This window comes from Abramis brama (genome assembly GCF_963993115.1).
Source record: "Abramis brama genome assembly, chromosome: 11".
Lineage (NCBI taxonomy): Eukaryota > Metazoa > Chordata > Actinopteri > Cypriniformes > Leuciscidae > Abramis > Abramis brama.
The window spans coordinates 16,488,571-16,501,466 of record NC_139973.1 but is presented as its reverse complement, the minus strand read 5'-3'; the positions used below and the strand labels follow the sequence as shown (position 1 = coordinate 16,501,466).

At 35.7% G+C, this 12,896-nt stretch overlaps 1 protein-coding gene across 1 annotated transcript; it reads left to right on the top strand.

The window, feature by feature from the left end:
• Positions 1-7,000: 7,000 nt before the first annotated feature.
• On the top strand, positions 7,001-8,367 carry LOC311092748 (dynein axonemal intermediate chain 4-like; the record flags this gene model as incomplete). The annotated part of the gene is made up of 5 exons (XM_084129699.1): positions 7,001-7,145; positions 7,442-7,545; positions 7,647-7,745; positions 7,873-8,099; positions 8,239-8,367. 5 exons carry the CDS (start codon positions 7,001-7,003, stop codon positions 8,318-8,320), a joined length of 657 nt encoding a protein of 218 aa, XP_083985825.1. The 3' UTR covers positions 8,321-8,367.
• Between the last annotated feature and the right edge of the window lie 4,529 nt (positions 8,368-12,896).

Below are 12,896 nucleotides of genomic sequence, written 5' to 3'. Positions count from 1 at the left end.
GCGCGCTCGCTCCAGTGTTTGAATGCGAATGTTCGAATGTTCACGCGCACGCGCATTAAAACACTTCAAAGTCACGCAGCATGACTAAAATAAACATTTTAGTAAAATGTTTAAATAAGCATCTAGAATTAAATAAACATCTAGAATTAAAACGTATAACAATGTAAAAAATCATTAATATTAAATCATGAATTTTAAACTCGTGTAGTTCTATGACCCATTCATGTGCAATATGCCAGGTTTATGGCACGCGAGTAAAAAAATTGTGACGATTAAAAGTTTTTTATTTTATTTTTGAAAAATTCAATTTACATTTATATAATGATAAGTTGCGTTACAGTACTAATAATTGTGTTATATTACTAAATGGCAAGCAAAAAAAAATAAAAATAAAAAATCTGGGTTCCAGTCGGTTCCAATAATTAACTAGTGTATATTATAATCAACTTCGTATATATAAACTTATTGTGTGTGTATTATTATTATTATACATAATTATATATATATAATAATAAGGTGAGCTGTTCATCAGCTTGGCTAGGCTGGGAGACCAGCTAAAACCAGCAAAGCCAGGCTGGGAGACCAGCTTGACCAGCTAAGCCAGGCTGGGAGACCAGCTAAAATAAACTAAGCCAGGCTGGGAGACCATGCTAAAACCAGCAAAGCCAGGCTGGGAGACCAGCTAAAACCAGCTAAGCCAGGCTGGGAGACCAGCTAAAACCAGCTACTTCCATCTTAAACCAGCTAAAACCAGCCAACCAGTTTAGGCTGGTTTTAGCTGGATTTTTCAGCAGGGGATCGCAAGATTGATCCTATCACGTTAGTGTTATCTTCTCGTCGCAATCAGGTTCACAACGAACTTCTGAAAGCTTAAACATAAATCCACTTCTCACTTTTTAATGATCTATTGCTGGATTATTAATCATTTAATCTGCTATCACTGTCGTGTCGTTCGGTATCTCTCGTCTCTCGTGTCGTTCGCAATCTCTCTCTCACTCGCTCTCATTTCCTGCTTGTACGCGATGATCTTCTGGAAACTTTCCAACAGGGGCGGAGCTAACCTTTCACCTCACCAATAGGGATTCAGTTCAACTTCTATGTTTTGGATTATTTATAATGAAATAAATAAATTTTACTTCATGTTCTTCTTTTCTTACTATTAGTTTTATAGTGATATAAATAAAAGAATACTAATTATTAATATTAGAGACCCGAGTTAATGACCTGGGTTACATAATGCCAATCAGCTGGCAGTAAGCATGTATGATGGCATCATAGACTGTAAGGATGGCATCATTGCCATTTATGATCTCCAGGCCACAGAACAAACGCCCATCATTGACAGCAGGTGGGGCTGTGAGCATTTCTTCTCTTGAATGCAGCTACATGCAGGAAGTTACAGATTGTTTTTTTATTTTATTTTTTTTTTTATTATTTTTTTTATTGACATATTTATAGAACATTAACAAAAAAGGCATTCGTAGTTTCAGATTTTACAAACAAACCTGAGTGTACATACAGATATTACATCACAGTATACATATCATTCCCATCAGCAGGCTAAGTAAATTGGAGCCAAGGTAAAAATAAATAATTAAAATAAAATAAAATAATAATAATACAAATAAAAATAGACAAACAAATAAATATATAAATTAGGGGAGTAGGACATTATTCAATTTATAAAACCAAAATCTTCCAATAAGGAGTACAAATACACTGCTTTAGGACTTTTCATCTTTCTCACGGTCTCCAAATATACTCTAAATTCCTCCTTAAAAACCAATAATCTTGGAGGGATTTTGAAAAATTTACATTTGTGTATATAAAATTTCAACAAAAGCAACACATTATTAATTACATAAGATACCTTTTTATCCTTTATTAATAGTCCAAACTTAATAAATTCCCACGACAGTATCAACCTTACAGGTATTCTTTGTTGCATCCATCTCAATGCATCATTCCAAAATTTGTTTACCAAAATGCACTGAAAAAACAAGTGTTCAACCGTTTCTATCTCTACCTTACATATTTGACATAAATTTGAATCTCCAACATTAATTCTCATTCTTAAAAATTCTTTTGTTGGATATATATGATTCAGAATTTTAAAGTGCACCTCTTTACATTTAGGATTAACAGGAAATGAAAGAAAATTGGTCCTAATTTTACACACTTCTTTCTTCTCATAATGACGAAAAATATAATTTCTTAATACCGGTCCTGGGAAACATTGATGTACTAAACAGTCTCTTAAGATTTAATTTGTTAGAACATTTTCTGTCAACAAAGCTTACATTTTCTATAATAAGTTCTTGTAGTTTAGGTATTATCCTTGAATATTTCAAATGTTCACTTACTAATTTAAGCATCTGTAATGGAATATTCTTGATAATTTTTTTCATACATTTTAGAGGAGCAGCTTATATTGTATTTACCACAAAAAGCAACATGGCTCAGTATGTTTCCCACATTGTCCACTACATGTGTTAGTGACCATATGCCTTTCTGCCACCACTCATCAATAAACAAAGATTTTCTGTTCACAGTTATACATCTGTTGTTCCAGATTGACATATTATGAGGGCTAAAATTATGCTTGAAAATCAATTTCCAGTATAATAATACTTGTTGATGGAAAGCAGAAAGTTTTACAGGGAGTTTGGAAAGTTCAAAGTCACATTGCAGCAGAATACTTATGGCACCACATTTATTGAATATGATAGTAGGAATCTCAAACCAGAAAGAGGACTTATCATTAATGAAAGACTGCAACCATCTAAGTTTAATGACCCCATTCATAATATCAAAGTCAATCGTTTTAAGACCTCCTTCTTCATAATCTTTAATCTAATCACTTTTACGTATATAATGACTCTTCATTTTCCATATCAAATCAAAGTTTAATTTGTTAACTGCCTTTATCCTTTTTGCAGAAACTGCTAAAGAGAAACATGGATAGATGAATCTAGAAAGATTCTCTACTTTTGTCAATAAAATTCTTCCAAAAATTGTTATGTCTCTCTGCAGCCAAGTATTCATTATTAATTTACAATTATCCAAAGTTTTATCAAAATTTAAATGTTCTAAATTATCCATCCTCTTAGATAACCAGATACCTAAATATTTGACTTCATTTTTCACTGAGATATTGTATAATGTTACATTAGGATGATCGTGAATGGCCAATAACTCACATTTTGACATATTTAGCTTTAAACCTGAAGCTTCTGAAAAAAACTTGATTAACTGAAGTGCTAGGGGTATTTGCTGTTCATTTCTTAAAAAAAGAGTAGTGTCATCAGCAAATTGACTGACAATAAAATTATTACCTTCAAAATCAATGCCAGATATGGTTCCCATTTTGAGTAAAATAGACAACATTTCTGCTACCATTATAAATAATAAAGGTGAACATCCACATCCTTGCCTGATGCCTCTTCTAACCTCGAATCTTGGACATGTACCTTGAGTAAGAGCTACAGAACTGTTTATATCTTTATAAAGCATTCTAACAATACTAATAAATTTAGGACCAAAACCAAAGTGTTTAAGAGTTTGAAAAATAAAAGAATGCTCCACCATGTCAAAGGCCTTATAGAAATCCAGAAATAAAATTAAACCATCTTCTTCAATTAAATGACCATATTCAATCAAATCAAAAACTAACCTATTATTATGAATTGACCTATCCTTTAAGAATCCTGATTGGGTAACACTAATAATTTGTGATATTCCTGTTTTTAATCTGGAAGCCAGTGCTTTAGTAAACAGTTTGTAATCTGTATTTAGTAGTGTTATGGGGCGTAAATGATCTAATATCCTTTTATCTTTTCCTGGCTTTGGTGTCAAAATTATAAGCCCTTGTTTCATAGTTGGCAATAATTCAATATTGTTTATACACTCTTGTAAGGCTTCAAATAAAATATATTTTAGGTCATCCCAAAAAAAATTATAAAAATCTGTGGTTAACCCATCAGGACCTGGTGATTTACCAGGTTTACTCTGTTTAATCGCCGCATCAAGCTCTTGTATGGTTATGTCTGAATCGCATAGTTCTTTAAATACACTATCAATAGATGGTATATTATTTTTTAACATCTGAAAAAAAGAATTAGAATTAACAGAGGAAAAAGAAGAGGAATACAATTTGGAGTAAAATTTAAACACCTCTTTTACTATTAAGTTATTATTTAATTGTTCTACTTGGTCCACAATTAAACTATTTATCGAATTTTTCTCTTGTCGTCTTTTCTCCAAATTAATGAAGTATGAGCTATTTTTTTTCCCCTCTTCCAGCCACTTAGCTCTGGATCTCACGTATGCCCCTTTTGCCTTTTTAATATAGAATTCATCTAGAATGGAATGAAGCTTAATAAGTTTTTCTTTATCTTCATCTGACATGTTAGGTTAACAACAGCATTTATTAATCTCTTGTATTAACTGGAATTCTTTTTTACGTTTCTTTATCATCAGATTTTTGCTAAAGGTCATTGAATATTCTCTTAATTTATGTTTTAAATATTCCCATTTAATACCACTTGGCATCTTTTTTACTTTAAATTCAGCAATTATTTTTTTAATATATGTACAAAAATCAATATGATTCAGCAAGTCTGCATTGAATTTCCAATAGCCTCTAGTATTACAAGATTTATTTCTTTGTTCTAAGATTAAGTTGATCACACAATGATCTGTTAAGGGGGCACCTGAAATATTACATTTAGTCGCATTACTTGAAAGAGAATCAGATCCGAGCCAATAATCAATTCTCGACTTTGAAGTGGCATTCGGTTTGAACCACGAAAAGTGTCTGGCAGTGGGGTTTAAGTTTCTCCAAATATCAATTAATACATTGGATAAGCAGAAATTTTCAATAATACTGTTAACATGAGAAATATCAAATTTAGACGGTTGTCTATCCATGTATTCATCTGGTGTCATGTTAAAATCGCCACCGATTAAAATATAATCTGTAGGGTAACTAGTTTTTAGGTCACTTATGACATTTGTTATTGTCTCCAACAGACCTTTATTCTGGGTTTGGACATTATATCCATACACATTAACTGAAATGAAAAATATTTCGTCTAAGTGTAGGACCACTGCAAGCCAAAGGCCATTACCATCAGCCTTGTGAGTAATAATCTTGCCTGGGCATTTATTCATGCATATAGCGACCCCTGCAGACCGATTTGAACCATGACTAAATATCATATCATCCCCCCACTGCTTTTTCCAAAAGGTAACATCTGCCAACTCTGAATGTGTTTCTTGTAGAAAAAAACAATGTGATTTTTGACTTTTGCAAAATAAGAAAATTGCCTTTCTCTTAACTGAGTCCTTTAGACCCCTACAATTTAAAGAAGAAAATGAGATATCAGATTTTAACGCGAACATGAACAATTAAACAGATACAACTTAAAATTGAATACAAAAACTAAAAATGTAAATCCAAATAAAGATGTAGACTACGTGTAGAGTTTGTGGGATAGAAAAAACAGAGTCCCATTCCTTTATCACCCCACCTCACCTCATATCAAAGAGAAGCAGTCAATACCCTTTTTAAGAGATACGTTTACCCTCGATATATCCAAATGGACCTCTAAACCCACCCGCCTTGCCTTCCTTTCTGGCTTGTTCGATTCTTGGCCATAATTCACGTCTCAATAGTCTATCTTCTTTCGTCAGGTCTTCGGCAAAACGGATGCCAGCTTCTTTGCACACCGATGACGACTTGGTTCTCCTTGAGACCTTTTATGCGAAGACACCATCTTCTCTTGTATCTTTCCTCTTCCAGCACACGAATTTTCAGATCATTATTGACTTCAGATAGATTTTCAATTTGTTTCTCCATCATTTTAATTTTGTCTTTGCATTCTCGTAACTCCTGCGCATTTCTTTGGACGGACTTAGCAACGCTTGCAATCATCGCACTTTGCTGCTTCATTTGCGTGCTTAATTCTTCGTGCTGTAAATCTACCTTAGTTCCAAGGGCTTTAATCGCATCCAGAATAGCCGAATTGGGCACCTCGTTTTCCTCACTCTCTGTTGGTTTTTTAGACTTTTTCCCTTTTTGGGGTTTACTCGGTGTGGGTGGATCAGAATCAGCTCCTCTCTCCCTTTTGCACGAACCTACAGCTATTTCCATTTCGTAACAATGTTCTTCCATATCGGCACCACAACTTTGGGTATGTGTATTAGCAGGTGGAGGTGGAAAAAAAAACTTATCAAACTAAACTAACTTGGGAAATTTTGTGAGAGCACGAAACAGCTTGACTACTCAGTCCGCCATCTTGCCGGAACCCCCAAGTTACAGATTGTAACATACACTGAAAATAGGTTTCTCAATATCAGTAGTTTGCAACTCGAATTCCTAAATTATATGTTTATAGTTAGAATAGCGAAATAAATAGACTATCAGTGTTTAATAGAGGAGAAAACACTTTTGTTGATGACGTCAAAGTCCAATCAAACTAAGTAATTTGGCTGGTAATTTATCTAAAATCTAGTCAAAGTGGAGAATCACTGATCTACTGTATATAACCTAAAAGTCATAGTGCCTATATGGAGAGTACACATATCAAAAATGTGTTTTTGATTAGATTAATAGTTACACTTTATTTTAAGGTGATATAGTTACATTGTACTTACTCAAAAAAGTACTGAGTAATATTATTTAACTACATGTACTTACTATAGAGTTACGGTTAGAGTAAGGGCTTGGTTTAGGGTTAGTTTCTTGTAATTATGCATAATTTACTGTTTTTACTATAGTAAGTACATATAGTAATGCACTTCACCTTAAAATAAACTGTTACCAGATTAATTATTGTGGAGATATTACAAAGATCAGATCTAACCTAAGTTTTTTTTAGTGTTTATAATGCTGTTTTGAATCATATTTGAATGAGTTGACAGGATTGGGTACACAAGCATGTTCTTATATTAGATTGACTTTACTCCTGTGTGATCTCGCCACAGTGACTAAGCCAACATGCACACGTGTCCGGTGTGGCAGCTCAGATGGATTGATCATGAGAGCGGTCTGGCTGGAGAGGATAAAGGGGAAATACTCATCTCAGTGTCAGCTGATGAAAGAATCTGCAAATGGGTGCACGACAAATGCCTGAAATTCGTTGGTATGTGGGACAGATGTGATACACATATGTGTTGAGCCACAGACCAAAGATATAAACTAGGGTTACAACACTGGCCCCAATTTTTTTTTGATAATTTTGCAGCAATAGTATAATAGTTCAGTAGCCTACTGCTGGTCAAAAATTTGCATACACATTTTCCCCTGAGGAACTCTCTGCAAGTCCCTGTATGAGAATATAGCACAATACTGACGAATTGAGCTGGTTTTAGTAGAAATAGATGCATTTCTGTATGTTTAAGCCATGTGTTGAATAATTTATATTTTGTCTTGACTTAGACCTGATGACACTAAAGACGCCTAACATGGCAACAAACCGCCAGCAATGGAACTCAACGATCTCACCATTGTCACCGGGGCTGTGTTTTGATTTCCATTCTAATGTGAGGCCTACAGTATTACATCTCTTATATGTTCACATAATTATAATATCAAAAAGCTGCTAAAGAGACTTGTTATAAGCTTTAATGCCGTTATCTTACAGGATTCAAATATCTACCTTGCTGGAACAGACGACGGTTATATTCACATGTGCTCTTATTCATATAATGAAGAATTCTTGGAAACTTACAAAGCCCACAAAGTATGTAGAAATGTTTGTCTAATTTTGAAAGTGTCGTATGGTTGCAATATGGAGTCCTTTTTCATGCACCTTTAAACATTTACACGTTCTTTTCTTTCTCTTCTATTCTCTCTGCTCCTTTCCTCAGGGTCCCGTCTATAAGGTGACATGGTCGCCGTTCTGTCCAGACGTTTTCCTGAGTTGTTCCTCAGATTGGACTATTCAACTGTGGAGGCAGGACCTCCAGAGACCCGTGCTTTGTTTCACCTCTGGACAGAAGGCTGTGTACGATATCATGTGGTCCCCACACTGTGCTACTGTCTTTGGAGCTGTCAGCGAGGGCAAGGTGGAGATCTGGGACCTGAGAATCAGCAGGTAAGATCTTGTGTTCTGTTCATTTATAATATTCAATAATAACAATTTTAATGTTTTTTTTTCCATCTTATTTTAACTTAAAATTTTAGTGCTCAGTTTTTTCTGTCCAGTAGTTTACAGTGCACTCCATTTTTAACAGTCTGGACCCGACAATTGTGAGCGTGACCTGTCCAGGAGTGAATCCGACAGCTCTTCTGTTCACCTCTGAGACAGACTCATAGACTGTAAAAAATATGGACAAAGCGTCTGTGACGTCACCTATAGATTTTCTGAAGAACGGTTTTGAAGCCGTTTATGGGGGGTATGGGCGGCGCCATCTTGGAAAATCTTGGGAAATCCTAACCCCGCCTACCTTCTGGCCAATCCATATATGGGTAAAGGACGCAGCGCGCGTCACTGAGCTTGCTCTGCTACTCCGGTTATCTCTGTATATTTTAGGCAACGAAATATGTTATAAAACACCATACTAACTCTTTTCGTTTTCATTTAAAGAAATCTTAAACATTATAGCCACACAAATGTGGTTCAGGCAACGCGTATTGATTATATTCACTGCATATAACGTTTGCCTATTTATAACAAAACGAAATATAAAACACAAACCTGCCTCTTTTCATTTTAAATATAATATAAACATATTAAACATTTTAATATGGTCCAGGCAATATGTGCATTTGTACTAAACAACAGATGTTGCAGTAAACAACATTACAGATCATCTTCGTTGTATTAAAATTTAAAATGACAAAACTCAACACAGTCTCTTTTTGTTAAATTTCAGTTTTATCAATATTAGCCATTATAAAAGTATAAGTAAAAGGTACAAGAAGCTATACAAATAAAGCAAACAATTCAGTCAAACATACAAAGTCAGCGCTCTAGTCTAACCATACTACGGTAAAGTTAAATAGCTTATAAAGTTATGAAACTTCCCCTCAGCCAAAACGATTGGCCAGGGAACAAATTATAGATTCACGAGACCAAAAATCACCCGTTAGATATAGACAAGACGAATTATATCTCATATTTAACCACTACAGAGTCAGCGGCAAACGTCAGAACGACTAGCCGAGGAAAGGCTGTTCCAGGCGGGGTACATGAGCGCCGAGCGCCCGGTCATCGCTGGATCTCACAACCTGTATAAAATTTTCATAAATCTTTATAAATAAACCACAGATTTGAGCTTTAAACAACTACATTCTCGCCTGAAAAACTCTTAAAACTACATTTCATGATACAGAAACAGTAGTATTATATTTCAACTGTGTTAAAAAAATGGCGCTTCTTATGTTGTCATTCTCCTTGGCGCAGCCTATGCTCGTTATCAGCTGTCAATCAAAGTTAACCACGCCCTTATTTGTCATACATTTTATATCTAAATATGATCTAAACTAACGAGTTAGAAAAAAATTCACCCCCCTCACAGTTGTCAGGCACTCGGAACCTATCGAAAAATACAATAAAACTCAATTTATGCTGTGAAAACGGACATTTTAAAGGGATAGTTCACTTTGAAATAAAATTTTGGTATGTTTTAGCTTACCTCAAGGGCATCCAAGATGTAGGTGTCTTTTTTTCCGCAGAAGTTTCAATTTTGATATTTTTAGGTCAAACTGTTCTTGTCTGTCAGTCATATAATGCAGGTCTGTGGTCACCACCTCAAAGAGCAAGCACAGAGTCCAAATTAAAACAATTCCACATCGTCCAAATTAAACAATTCCCCATCGTTAGTACACATTGATGGCCTAAGACACGAAACGAGCGGTTTGTGTGAGAAAACGAACAGTATTTATATCGTTGTTACCTCTTGAACACAACCACGTCCAAGTGATCTGAGGGCGCGGGTGGGTATAGATATATACACTAGATGTCGCCTTGGCTACGGTTTCGTTCCAATGAAATGCAGTAACCAAGGCGACATCTAGTGTATATATCTATACCCGCCCGCGCCCTCAGATCACTTGGACGCGGCTGTGTTCAAGAGGTAACAACGATATAAATACTGTTAGTTTTCTCACACAAACCGCTCGTTTCGTGTCTTAGGCCATCAATGTGTACTTACGATGGGGAATTGTTTAATTTGGACGATGGGGAATTGTTTTAATTTGGATTCTGTGCTTGCTCTTTGAGGTGGTGACCATAGACCTGCATTATATGACTGACAGACAAGAACGGTTTGACCTAAAAATATCAACATTGAAACTACTGCGGAAAAAAAGACACCTACATCTTGGATGCCCTTGAGGTAAGCTAAAACATACCAAAATTTAATTGCAAAGTGAACTATTCCTTTAACATGGGGTCTATGGACATTTGCTCCCTTTTGGGACCTCCCTCTAGCGGATTTTCGATGTATTGCAGTTTTTCGCACTTCCGGGTAGGCTTCATTTTTCAGATTAGAATGTTGATGCTTGGACAGACTGTGTTCTGGTGGGGGACAGTGAAGGGAAGGTCACCGTGTACAAGCTGAAGAACCTCAAAGATGGAGGTAGCACACAGGTGAGGCCTTATCTGTTCATGTCCATGTGGCGTACAGAACTCAATTAAGTAATCATTCAGTCCAATGCCCAGATCATTTATGTCTCTTGTGTTTCTGCAGGTGGAGACGTTGGAGGATGTAATTAAGTCCACACTGTCCAGTCAACACTGAGGAGCATTAGGAAAGACTGGTACAGGCTCATAGATAGATATTACACAGCAAAAGTTCAGTGACATTTTTATTTGTGCATGGTAGAAAGCAAATACTGATAATGACATACAATAAATGTGGAAAATTTAACTAAACGATTCAGGGAGCAGGCTACACTGAACTCAGAGAAAACACTACTTAAGCTCCGCTGCTTTCTTCGACCCTCTCTGTCTCTGGTCCTGGGCTGTGCTCACTCAGTGTCAGTGTGAGAGGGGGAGTGGCCAGCTGTGCTCACTCAAGGCTTGTTCAACTTGAACCGGCGCTGCACAGACCGATCGGTGAATGACATCAAAATACCGCGAGAGCGAATAGAGTAGACGGCTCCTTGTGCTTTTAAATTGCTCTCGCGGTACTTTGATGTCATAAACCGAACGATCTGTGCAGCGCCGGTTCAAGTCGAACAAGCCTTCAGTGTCAGTGTGAGAGGGGGAGTGGCCAGCGGCTAGAGCGGCAAAAGCCAGTGTGTGCTTCTTTTACCGATATATATTTAACAATATATTTTGCATTTCGAATCCAAACCACGTCAAACTTGGCACTGCACTTACTCGCCAGTAGCAAGACACCTGTCAAGTTTGAAATCCATCGGACTAACGGTTCGAGAGCTATGCGAATAACACACACACACACACACACACAGAAAGATGTTCTCGTAATTTATAGAAAGATATTATATACAGAAGTAAACAGCGTAGATGACTTACAGATTCAGTTAACATCCACAAATGAATAAGCGCAACGATTCAGGGAGCAGGCTACACAGTGAACTCCGAAAAAACGCTATGCTTGAGCAAACAGTTTGTGAATAGGTTACTACAAATGATGGCCGTGAATAAAATATAATATTCAGAAGTAAAAAGTGTAGCTGACAGAGTATTTATGTCACAGAATGTTTATTTTTAAACCACAATCTTCTTGGGGCTTCTTTGACCGATACAACCCTCTAATGTCAGAATGTTTATTTTTAAACCACAACCTTCTAAGTGCTTCTTTTTCCGATATATTTTCCGATATCTTTTGCATTTCTAATCCAAGCAACGTCAAACTTGGCACTGCACTTACTCGTGCCCGTAGCGAGACACCTGTCAAGTTTGAAATCCATCGGACTAACGGTGCCCGTATTTTGCCCATGCAAAATAATTTTTTGTGTGTGTTTTTAGTAATTGTTGGTTTGGTGTGTTTGAGTGCTCATTGTTACAATTACACAGCAAAAGTTCAGTGACATTTTTATTTGTGCATTTTATTTGGTTCGAGAGATATGCGAATAACAGACATACAGACACACTGACTGACAGACAGACAGACGTTTCTGTAATTTGTAGATAGATAGACAGATATCCTCTGGCAGACTGAGCGACTCCATTTTACATAACAATGGGATTACAGCACACATACCTTATTGTGCATCCTTGTAGGAATAAATATATTCCTCCAAAAAGTCACGTTTTAAGGTCAGCTTTAGTATAGTGAATTTAATTTTAATTTTGATTAGATGAAAATGTCTTTTATGTATTTTTTAAGCCTTTGGTTGTTATATGTTAACAACGCTATAACTATAACAACATTGCTTCTGAAGCTATTAAAAAAAAAAAATATTTTGTATACAAAAATTTTGTGTGGGAAATACAGACAGAATGTAAGTGTTTGTTCTGTGCGAATGGACAGTTTTATTACCACTTGCCCGCCTCACATTACAGCTTATCGACGACATGAGTACAACATCACACTTTTACAAATGACTGTCATTATTGAACTGTTGTTCTCTCTTACATCTGGCCTTTTAATACAAATCAAACAATTTAGCAATAAAGATGCAACTCAGCTTATATAAGAGAGCTTTTAAGAATAACAGCTGTGACATTATGACAGGAAATGGATATTTACTAATGTATATGGAACTTTTTATCCATATGGCATATGGTCATTTATACATTTTAAAAAACTTTCCCACATGATTTTTTTTGTGTTGAAGGCAGGTAATGTCTATTGTTTTTATTATTTTATTATATTATATATTTATTTCACTGCCTCTTTTAGTGATATTTTCAATTTAATAAAGAAAAAATGGAAGAAATTACTAAAACTATGTGACATTTACTATGCTTTCTTAA